Source organism: Patella vulgata, chromosome 2, assembly GCF_932274485.2.
Source record: "Patella vulgata chromosome 2, xgPatVulg1.2, whole genome shotgun sequence".
Taxonomy (NCBI): Eukaryota; Metazoa; Mollusca; class Gastropoda; family Patellidae; genus Patella; species Patella vulgata.
In genome coordinates, this window is record NC_065880.2 from 13877540 (window position 1) to 13889942 (window position 12403).

Below are 12403 nucleotides of genomic sequence, written 5' to 3' on the forward strand. Positions count from 1 at the left end.
TTGCTAAATGTGGCTATATCTTCGATGGCAACTACTGATTATAATATACATGTAGTGACTACAATACATGTATATACAATATGATAAAAAAAACATTCATTGAATTTTTTATTCACCACATTATTTTTTTTATATATATAGAAGTCGATTAGAGAGCAATGTAGAGCAGAAAATACATTTGTTACGAACTCATGAAGATCTGTTAAATTGGATTAAACAAAAACAAGAAGATTTATTTCTTCAGAAACCTGTAGGGGAAGATTATGCTAGTGTGCAGAAACAGCTTATTGAAAACCAGGTCAGTCAGATGATACTAAACGATAACCATCAGAAAGGCAAAACATATTTACTTCTAAATATGAAAGTACAAAACAGATTGTTAGCTATCTGAACTACTCAGATAAAAGTGAAGTGAATGCATAAGCATATACTGCCTAGTTTATTACACTTCACTATTTATAGCTAATTGCAGAAGCAGTCAAAATTACCGGTAGTATTGGATTTCATGTGTCATTCTTAATTTGTGTAAACCATTAAAATGTGAAAATCTCTATTCTTAAAACTAACATTTTCATTCTATTTTTCCAGAAATTAATGCAACAGATTGAATTAAAAAGACCATTTTTGGAACAGAGTATAAGAAATGGTCAAAATTTTATGTCAAAGAATAAAGATGAACTGAGGCTTAGTAATAACAGTAATGATAGTTACATCAATGGTAAATATAATAGATTGTTCTTATTTCTTCTTATTGAGGTACACAATTGTGGGGATATTTTTGAAGATATACATGTATTATTCATACAAAATGATAATATAAGAAGTTAATTTTGCCCTTTTCTTTTTCAGATGATATGGGCAATTTATCACTAGAAGTAGATTCACAACATCTAGGGCGCAAAATAGGAAGTAAAGTTCGTCTGTTAAATGAACATTGGACAGAATTAAACCGAGGAGTCAATGAATGGCAATCAAAATTAGATGATGTAGCGCAAGTATGTATTGTTTAGTATATAGTATGTTAGTAATATCCCTGTATAAGTTTAAAAAAATGAACTTGAAATGGCCATAACCTTGTAACTGATGAATTAAATAATTGAAGGACCAAAAAGTAATTTTGAATGCATATGGTAATCTATATTTAATCCTTGTTCCTTGGGCATGTTGTGGCTGTGACAAGGAGTACGGTTGCCTGTCCGGGTCCTCTGGTTTCCTCCCACTGCTAAAGACCTGTACGCGCAAACAAATTATTGAAATAAAATTGAACTATATGTTAGTCCCGAAATGATCTGGTTTGTGTCGGGTGAAAGTTAAACACACACACTCTCTCTCTCTTTCTCTCTCTTTCTCTCTCTGTCTGTCTCTCTCACTCTGGTATGTTGTGGCTTTATAACTTTGATATTGAATTTTCCAGAAGTTGACTGTATTAGAGGAGAATATTGAAGACCTCAATGCAAATTTAGTAGAAGCAGAAGAAAACAAAGCAAAATGGAATCCCATTGGTGATATTATTATTGAAAATTTACAAGAAGAAATAGATAACATAAAAGTAAGTAAAGGAATCACCAATATATCATTTATAGCTGTGTGATAAATATCCTGATGATGGCTTAGTGAGTAAGAAGTTGGCTGAGAAAGTATATCAGGAGTTTTCAATGTGGTTTACTCATGTCAATAGTGCAGGACGGAGGGCCTGGCAATGAACAAAGTATAGCTGCTCGGATGAGACCAAAAGCCAAGGCCCCATGCACACATTGGCATGCACATAAAAGAACCCTTGTCAGGTAGAATTTGATATAAGCGTAGGCTGTACTGCCACTGTTCGGACAGAATTTCCCTCATAGCACGTCTCATTTAGCCCAGTCAGTGCAGAACAGTAGGACGTTAAATCCTATTTCATTTTGCTGTGTTTACATAAATAAAACTGTGTCATCACTGCCATTTCATATAAAAATTGTAAATGATGTTTTTTTAAGTGCCAGCCCCATCGTAAATGATGTTTTTTTGTGTTCATTCGCTAAATGACACAGTTGTAAATTATTTTCTAAATGGTTTATTTCAGGTATTTCAACAGCAGGTTGATCCTATACAAGGGAAAATAGATAATGTTAGTTATTTAGCAAACAAATTACAAGTAGAAGATGTCAGTATATCTAATGTTAATGTAAGAAGAATAGAAGAATTTAATACTAGGTTAGTATTGAATTATAATATCTGTCTACTTAAATCTATGGAACATCGATCTCACTGAAAATACTAAGGGCTGCTAAGGATCACAAAAAATAATAACAAAATCAAGAACAGTCATAATGTAAACTGGAATAAAACTTCTTTAAATATCTTTGATATGTTTTAGGATTGAGATACATGTGATAAATTTTGATAAAATGACATAAAGGGAACTCAACGGAACTCAAAATCATGAATTATTTTCTTTTGTTTTTAAAATGTAAAAATACTTAATCATACAATATTTATTTTTAGATGGAAAGCTATACAGATTTCTATAGAAGATCGTTATAAACAACTACAAGAAGCTTTTCGAGATTTTGGTCCCAACTCTCAACATTTCTTATCAGGTTAAAAATTATTCTGTTGATTGGGCTGATCTTAAAAATATCTGTGTTTCGCCTAACGCGACCGACTAACTTAAACCACCCCCGACTTAAATTATTTTATTGCACTTTTCCACGATCTTTTTATTTTATTTTGTGTGTCAACCTGAAATATATCACGAGAGTTATTTCCCTTTACTATGGCTATGGTTTGATTCATTATTGAAACTGGTTGATCAAGACGAAAGCGTCTTAGGTGTCGCTTCTCAACAAAATGGTTGCAGACGAATACACGTCCATTCCCACGAAATGATTCTGCTTCTATGTCTATGGTGCGTAGTTTTAAACATGATGACGATATTTTCAATATCCGTTTTCGAGAAAAATGAAGGCACAACCCGCAGTATCGTTAAAAACGTGTTGAAGGAGTTTCACACTTCAAGTTCGTGGCAAATCGTGTGCGCGTCGACATCACGAAAAATTCCCGATGTCATTCACTCATTGATTTTTTTGCCAATTGAATAAAGAAGACGAATGTTTCCACCCGGAAAATTATTAAGCTGTCAAATTAGCTCTTAAGTTTAATAAAAAAAACTTTCAGTTCGTTACTTTTTACGTCAGACCCCAAATTCATTAAACAAAATTAATGAATCTGTAGTATACAGCTAATAAGTTTTCTGTATTGATTTCTCTAACTTTAAAAAAAAAATCTGAAAAAAAACCCGACCTACCGACCCTTCTCCTCGATTGTGGGTCGGGTTTGGTGAAACAAAGATATTTTTAAGGTCAGCCTTGTCAATAGTAATCTACTTCTGGCTAGATATAAATAATTTGTATAAGTAAATGATTAGCTTTGAGCAACATGTCAATTTTCAAGTTAAAAATTATTCTGTTCATTTTCAATACTTTTGGTTAGATATAAATCAACTGTATGATTAGCTTAAAGCAACATGTCTATAGTCAGTTTGCGTTGTATTAACTTATGAAGTATTTCGTATATTTGTAGTATCTGTTGAAAGTCCATGGGAGAGAAGTGTGTCTGGTAATAAAGTGCCTTACTATGTACAGTAAGTAAACTTTGTTGTAATTAAATAAAGGGCACGGTAATTAGAGAACATCAAGATTGTTTTGCCTTTCTTGGCAAGTTTCACAGATTCCAAATAGCCTGGAACCTTTGCTTGTCTGTGGGTCATAAAGATATATTTTGCTTTTTGGGGAGCTAGCAAGATATATTTTGATATATGTTCAAGTATTTTACATAGTATCTATTGTGTTTTACATTTAAATTATTTTAAATACTAATGTTATGGCAGGTAAATTGACTGACATGTAAGTTCCTCAGATGATCGGGGGGTTGAATGGCTTAGTGGTTAGCACGTGCGCGCTGTATCATTAAGTCTGTCATTGAGTCAACTGGCGTGGTTTCGAATCCCCGGTTGTACGTGACAAGGAGTAGGGTCATCTGTCCAACCTCATTTATTTTTCTCAGAGTCCTCCTGTTTCCTCCCACTGATAAAGAAACCTATGCGCAAGCTAATTATTGAAATAAAATTGAACCATATGTTAGTCCCAAAATGACCTAGTTTGTGTCGAGTGGACGTTAAACCCCATTTCTCCTCCCTCCTCAGCTGAACAATTTCACTGCCATTCAAACAAGACTCATTTAAGACTGAAATAAAAGCCCTGCATTGTACTACAAATTCAGATATCTAATTTATGTACATTTATGTAATTTAGCCATGCTACAGAAACTACACAGTGGGATCATCCTGCCATGTCCACATTATTACAAGCTCTCAGTAAGTTACATGTTTTATTATCGCCAACCTTTGATGGGGAATATTAAAATCCATCACAATTTTACAACACAATAACCCTACTTCTAATTGAGGTAGAAAGTTCAAACTTGGTATGTTCAGATTGATTACAAGTGGCAATACTTGGTCTAAAGTTTCATTACATCAGTTCCTTGACTAAGTTCTATAATGAGCGGTTTTTGCTCCGGTTAACCACATTGATAAGCATTTTGATTGTTTGAGACTTTGGAACACAGTAACTTTAATGGTTCTAATTGATTGAGACATATGAAACTTAGTGTAAAGTTTCATTACATCAGTACCTTGACTGAGGTCAAGAATGAGCATTTTCTGATCAGGTTAAGCAAATGATAAGTAATTTGATTGCTCAAGACATTATAGAAAGATAAATGTGCAAGGAAGTAATGAGTGTCATCCCTTTATTTTGAGATTAAGGCAGGGGACATAATATTTTTGCCGATCATTGTGTTTAAATATTGATTTGATTTGATTTGCTTTTCATTACATTTCATTAAATATTCCATTTCATGTATTTGTAGACGATTTGAATGATGTACGGTTTGCTGCCTATAGAACAGCCATGAAATTAAGAATGTTACAGAAAAAGATATGTTGTAAGTCTTTATAGCTCAACTGCGAGTTCCTTGATTTATTAACACAGTGTATAGGACAATGTCTCCAGTATTTCTGATTGGTCCCCAAGGATGAACTTGTCCTGCATGGTGTTACATGATTTATCTAGAACATCTTTTACCACATTTCATTTATTTGGGATGTTTGCATGGCTAACTATCAGTTTATTTAGTTGTCCGGATATGCTTACTTTTTCTTGAATGTTTACTAAGGTAATAATTTCCATTGTACATTTGTACTGTAAGCCATAAATAATTTGTATCTGATCAAATTTATCTACAATTTAAAATTCATGACAACTTTTGAGTCCTTATTTTATTTTTTAATTTTTAGTGGATTTAGTGAATATGGCTGTTGCTATTGACACGTTTGAACAGCATAATTTACGAGGACAGAATGATAGATTAATGGATGTAGTTGAGATAATCAACTGTGTTACCAGTATGTTTGAAGTTGTAGCCGAACAACATCCTAACTTAGTTAATGTACCACTCAGTGTCGATCTCGTCTTAAATTGGCTACTAAATATCTTTGATTCGTAAGTTAATATGATTACCATGATGTCTTTATTCGTTTAATTTAAATTTCAAAATATGATGTAATAATATCAATAAATAAAAAAAATTAAACTATATTATTATATTAACAAAGGTGCTAAATGATAATGTAGCATGTTCATAACTCTATGCTCGTTTTCATTAGCCCAGACGAAGCAAAACAGTAGGATGTTAAACCCTATTTCATTTCATTTCATTTCATAACTCTATGGGGCTTAGGTAAACCATGATGTCTTTATTCATAACTTTTCAAAATATGATGTAATAATATCAATAAATAAAAAAAATATAAACTATATTATTAAGCGACAATGTAGTCAGTATTTTTCCTGACTTTGTTACAGGTCTAGAAGTGGTCATATAAGAGTGTTATCTTTTAAAGTTGGTATAATTGTATTATGTAATGGACAGTTGGAAGATAAATACAGATGTAAGGATTTTTATAAATTTAGAACTTAAACAAGATTAATTAATTTACTTTATAAAGTTTCTGGAATTAAAATTTTAGGCCTAATTACAAACAATTTAGGATTACATTTTCCTTGAAATTACAATTTTGAAAAAGATATTGGAACCATGATTACAGAAATAAAAGATCACACCTAAGATGTCTTTTTTTTTTAGATTTATTTCTACTGATAGCAGATACAAATGGCTTTGCTGATCAAAGAAAACTGGGTTTATTATTGCATTATATGATACAAATACCCAAACAGTTAGGTGAAGTGGCAGCTTTTGGTGGCAGTAATATAGAACCAAGTGTTAGAAGTTGTTTTAAAAATGTAAATATATATTATTGTTATTGACATATATTACAATCTCTGAAAAAATATTGAAAGAGATGTTAGGTTATGTAGCTATAATCCTTACTGGTTGTGATTGTGCCACAAATTATGAAATGAATTTGATGCACTGCCGCCCCATTACAGATATGTATCCTAAAATACATCATCAACTCAAAAAATTATCTGCAGTAACCATCGCAGTAACATGCCATTGTGATCTTTGGCATGTTAATGATATGTTGAAATACAGGTTCCACAGAACTTTCAAAACTAAAATGTTAATCATATTATTGTTAAAAGAAGAAGGAAGTCATATGCATGCACCATTTTATGATTTAATCTTTAAATGAATGCACAAATTAGTATCACAGGCCCTGTCTAATTAGCCCAGTCAGAGCAGAACAGAAGGATGTTAAAACTCATTTTATTTATTTTCACAGGCTGATGATCCTACAGAAATACAAGCAAGCCATTTCTTAAACTGGTTAAGATTAGAACCTCAGTCTATAGTATGGTTACCAGTATTACATCGTGTAGCTGCAGCAGAAACAGCCAAACATCAAGCCAAATGTAATATTTGCAAAGATTTTCCAGTTGTTGGATTCAGGTACATCATAATTAAATAAAATTATTTTCGATACAATGAGTTCAACTATAGTAGAATTCTTTTCTTCATAACTGAAGTGCAATTTTCTAGTTACAAGAAAACTGGTAAAATTTTCTGAGAATGTTCCGTCACTCATGGAACATATCCACATCTACTTGTAGATTCAATGAAGATCACTTAGATATTTATTTAAATATTTTTATTTTATTTTACAGATATAGATGTTTAAAATGTTTTAATTATGATATGTGTCAAAATTGTTTCTTGTCTGGTAGAAAAAGCAAATCACACAAACTTTCGCATCCCATGCAAGAATATTGTACAGCTGTAAGTATAACATTTGGTGACTAAACAGAATTGTTTCATTTTCAGACAAAACTGTCCTGCAGGTGACAAAATTAATGCATCTTTAAAGGAATGCCACTTGCAAGGCATCAATATACATGCATAATGCAATTAATGTGGCCTGCAATGAACTTATCTTTTATAAAATAGAAGCTAAGTGGCTTGTTCAAGTTTAACCATTTATCAGACAATTACATAATGTTATCAGGTTCATGATTGGGCTGTCATTTGTATTTTATTGTTAAGAGGGGTATTAAGTTTGATGACAAGATTTGTAGAGTAATTACAGAAAAGAAATGGGTACTGAAATAAATGTGACTTGTGATAGGTCGCTTTTAATACAGTAATTTCTTGTTTCACGGTAGTTAACATGCAATCTAACTAATATTTAATATCTTCACAAGCATTCATACATAATTGGCCACAGCCATATGTTTCAAATACTCAAATAACAGTTGAAACTTTGTGACTACAAATTATATTGGATAACAACTATAGCTTTGACAACTGTTTAAAACCATCACAAGTAAAAATAGAAAGATGTCCTTTAGCATAACTGGCAGTAATTCTATTTTTCAGACAACTTCTGGAGAAGATATGAGAGATTTTTCAAAAGTTTTTCGAAACAAATTTAAAAGCAGAAAACATTTTAAAACACATCAGCGTATAGGATATCTACCGGTGCAAACAGTTAATGAAGGCGATGAATTAGAAAGGTTTGTCAACATAAAACACCAATATTCATTAATACGTCATCTCATGGTTATAGTGTTTTGAAATTAGAATTCATCAACATAATTGATTATTCATGAGCACTTAACTAACCCTTATTGTTCTTTTGTAACTTAATTCAATTGCACGTCTAAACTCTTGTCTATTCAAAGACTAGCACTGCCTCCATGTTATGAAAAAATGATCAAGACCACATTCGTCACTTCCTTAAGACTTATATTTCATGTTTGCATTAGGCATTAGATGACCTTATTGTTTAATAGGTAATGTAGTTTTCTGTGATAGTATTCTGTTTATTTCAGTCCATGTCCTTCTCCCATGCACAGTATATCACAGGACATGCATTCTAGACTTGAAATATACGCGAGCAGGTAACAATACTTCTTACTAATGTTAGAAACACTAAAATATGTTTCTTTAATCCTGGCACTGTAGATACCTTTGTATTTCTTATTCACTAAATCTTAAACCACGGGTGTCAAACTCATTTTCATTCAGGGGCCAAATGAACTAAAAGTTTACATCAAGGGGGCCGGAGATATACTGAACTTTACTGAATTCTAAAAACAAAGTCAAACTTCCTTGGCACAGGTAATTTTTTTAGCCTGGTTTCCAAATTGCCAAGATATAATATTGAACACAACGTTCTCTTGTATTACATTCAACTTAGATATGTACTGAAACCAGAAAACAATAATAAATGATTTACACCACTAGTTTCTAAGAATTATCGACACGTCAGTTTGTTGAAATTTGTTCCACGGGCCACATTTAAACCCTTGACGGCCAGACCTGGCCCACATTTGACACCCCTGTCTTTAACTGTTGAATGTTTCCGTAATGTCTAAGAGTTGGCAAAAAGTTTTCATGAATGATTTGAATGTCCTAAAAATACACCCATGATGATTGCTATTCAATATTTTACAGATTAGCTGAAGTAGAACAAGGTCGATCTAATTCAAGTCCAGATTTGTAAGTATTACAAAGTTCATAGTAAATGTATGTATCTAAATGTAACAGAATGTTATGAGCATTTCAGTTATTTGAAAATAATTGTACTTATAGAGTGTGAAATCTAGGTAACAGCAGTATTTGTGTATTTATGAAGATATATGATCTTTATTGTAATTAAATATTTAATTGAAAACCTGAATCTAAGGTGACAGAATCAGTGTCTTTAATGTTTAAAATTCCAGTATTCCACATATATAACATGCATCCTTAGAAATATTTTCTAATTCATTAAAGTCTCTGATTGACATTTGCAGATTTTTTTAATCAATTACAAACTAAGGGGGGTTACTAAAAAGAAAATCTGTCCCCAAATGCCAGAAATGGTTAAATTCTGTTTAGTATTTTCAAAGATATGATGAATTCAATTTGTGAAAATTTGGCAACCATAGCAGACAATGTACAGGATATGGTTAAAACCAGCCAGCACCTCCTACTATAATTGTAGCTGAAATCTTTTCATGGGCTTCTTTACAATCCAATTGAATCTACAGTTGATAATTTAATTCTGTTTTCTTATTAAATTTTCAATATAAGTCTAAGTACTTTTTGACATCAATTAGGCAGTGAACAATTGGATATTGTCTGAAAAATGCAAATGAAGATCAGTGGCGTCAAATTTTTTTTAGGAAAATGTGAAAGTTTTACTACTATTATCACAGAACCTTTTGTTGAATTTGTTCTATGAAATAAACAGATTAAAGACTTGCAATTTAATTTCAGACTTGAAGAGCATAATCTAATAGCACAGTACTGCCAAAGTTTAACAGGAGACTATTCATCTCAAGCGGTATGTTAACTATGATTTTAAAAACCATTTAAAATGTATAATTCCTTTGGCTACATTCAGAATGAATGAATGAAATTGGGGGTTTAAAACATCCTACTTCTGCACTAACTGGCTACATTCAATGAATGGTCTAGCCTTTGTGTGTTATAATCATTTATAAACACCATCATTTCATGAACAACCATTACATGTATTACAAATTTTTTTTTGAATTATTATGTTAAACTGTCGAAAGATGTCGTTAGAAAATAGGATTGTGCATGATAACAAAATTTAAGCTAAAATCTATAATTTATGATCATTATACGTCCTTGAAAATCTGTTTCAATAATATTGATAATTATAGACATTGGAGTTAAATTAATACAAAATTTAAACAAAGCTTCAATGGATGTTCCTGCTGCAAAACAATAATTTGAATGTATTTCGCAATCTTGATTTTTAAACAAATATTTTTCAGTTGAAGAGTCCAATGCAAATAATGCTAGCTGTTGATGTTGATCAAAAGTTAGAGTTAGAGGATATGATACGAGATTTAGAGGAGGAAAATAAGTAAGTACATATCTTTTACATGCACAGTAGGCTACCATTCTCCAATGCATTTCTCGCTCTGTCCAGCATTCGCCCCTGCAGTCAGCTTGCACCGTTAATTGCCTTGACCTGGAGGTTCATAGATCACAAGATTTTCAAATGCAGCTGTTAAAACTAAAATACAATCTTAATTGAAGGGATACTTGAAATATTTCTACTTTCCCTCAACATTATTTTGTTTTTTGTTTAACAATGTTTTCATTTTGCTTATTATTAAATCCATATTATAAGACTTAGTTAATATCATGATAATGATAAACAAAACCAGCTGTGTGTTCTTTTCATTTGTATTGTTCTACTACCATCATTAATTATCAACAAAACACTCAATATAATCCTCTATTGACAGCTGTATATACATAAACTTTCATAACACCTTTCATTAGCTAATATGACTTTTATACATAAACATTATTCTGTACAGGCCTTAGAATTTTATAGTTAAGTGACAGAGGTCGAGCGTAGCCATGTTTGAAAATGGGGTTTTGAAAAATATCCAAACTGACCAATGGGTCCCAAGACATTTTGGTCAATTTTTGACACAAGCAGTCTTGACTGGCATAATATGGCTATGTTCTAAATGAAATTGAGTTTAACGTACTACTGTTCTGCTCCGACTGGGCAAATGAAGATGGGCATATGCCATACAGAGTGCCATGGGGGAAATTTTGCAGCGCCATGGCCTACTCTTTATGTTGAATTTGGCTGCCAACTGTATACATGTATACATTAGTGCTTGTGAACTATTTGTCACTTTGCTTGACCAGCTTCATTCAAACATAATATAAAATTTCTTACAGGACGTTACAAGAAGAATATGCACGTTTACGTCATGCATCAAGTGATAGTGCTTTCTCCACATCCGAGAATGATTTAGTAGGTGGAGATGATGAAATGTTGGCAGAAGCCCGGTTATTACGACAACATAAAGGTAGATTAGAATCACGGATGGGTATATTGGAAGATCATAATCGACAATTAGCAGCACAGTTACAGCGCTTAAGACAACTTTTAAATGAGGTAAATATTAAGGCTGTAATATAAAGTAAAATGAAATGAAATGGGGTTTAACGTCCTACTGTTCTGCGCCGAACTGGGCTAATGAAGATGGGCTTACGCCATACAGTGTGCTATAAGGGGAATTTTGCTCGGACAGCGGCACTACGGCCTACTCTTATATTGAATTCCACCAGTGTGTACACAGGAATTCGGTTTTTTGTCCCATCTGAATGACTAGACGGGTTATATAACACTCTTCCAGAACCTAGTGTAGTAAAGACAAGTAAAACAAAATTTGAATTATAAAAAATGAAATGAAATAGGATTGGTATTTCCCCCAAAACGCAATGTGACCCAAAGAGACTATAATCATAATTTCCTGTGTATTAAGCATGATACATTAGATATAAGTTCAAATGAACCAGAATATTGCTAAAAACAATTTAATTTTGTATTACAGCCAAATGAAGACAGAAATTCACCATTAATGTCCTCATCAGTTCATTCTTCAAAGAGCTTTTCTTCACCTCAGTTAGAATCAACATTACCGGTAAATGGTCATCAGTCAGGTAGGCACACAGATTTTATTTTAATTAGATTATAATTACTACATTGCGGTTTGGTGGGTGGTCTGTTTAACAGACAATAAGCCCTATTTCTCTGTATGTTTCATACAATAATGAAAGGATTAGTCACAATTGGTTTATCTTTAAACTCACTGTCACATCTATGAGAAAGAGGTCATTTCGGGACTAACATATGGTTCAATTTTATTGTGCGTAGGGGTCTTTAGCAGTGGGAGGAGCCAGAGAAAACCCACAAGGTTGGACAGGCGACCCTAATCCTTGTCACGTACAAGCGGAGAATCAAAACCACTCCACTTGACTCAATAACAGACCTTATGATGCATTGCTCCCGCGTTAACCATTTGGCTACCCAACCTCGTCACATATATAATGCTAATGTCTTGGAATAACATAA

At 32.5% G+C, this 12403-nt stretch overlaps 1 protein-coding gene across 2 annotated transcripts in view; it reads left to right on the forward strand.

Annotated features, from left to right (window-relative positions):
* LOC126810408 (utrophin) overlaps window positions 1-12403 on the forward strand; it is a 94851-nt gene that overhangs the window by 79793 nt on the left and 2655 nt on the right. For both annotated transcript variants that reach the window (XM_050535444.2, XM_050535448.2), the window contains 21 exons: window positions 142-298; window positions 589-718; window positions 850-995; window positions 1415-1549; window positions 2063-2193; window positions 2485-2579; window positions 3562-3622; window positions 4293-4354; window positions 4912-4986; window positions 5339-5543; window positions 5907-5992; window positions 6187-6344; window positions 6788-6954; window positions 7170-7281; window positions 7879-8015; window positions 8334-8402; window positions 8959-9003; window positions 9766-9832; window positions 10293-10384; window positions 11224-11443; window positions 11883-11991. In XM_050535444.2, coding sequence (XP_050391401.2) covers window positions 142-298; window positions 589-718; window positions 850-995; window positions 1415-1549; window positions 2063-2193; window positions 2485-2579; window positions 3562-3622; window positions 4293-4354; window positions 4912-4986; window positions 5339-5543; window positions 5907-5992; window positions 6187-6344; window positions 6788-6954; window positions 7170-7281; window positions 7879-8015; window positions 8334-8402; window positions 8959-9003; window positions 9766-9832; window positions 10293-10384; window positions 11224-11443; window positions 11883-11991 — 2459 coding nt within the window. The remainder of the gene's footprint in view (window positions 1-141; window positions 299-588; window positions 719-849; window positions 996-1414; window positions 1550-2062; window positions 2194-2484; window positions 2580-3561; window positions 3623-4292; window positions 4355-4911; window positions 4987-5338; window positions 5544-5906; window positions 5993-6186; window positions 6345-6787; window positions 6955-7169; window positions 7282-7878; window positions 8016-8333; window positions 8403-8958; window positions 9004-9765; window positions 9833-10292; window positions 10385-11223; window positions 11444-11882; window positions 11992-12403) is intronic.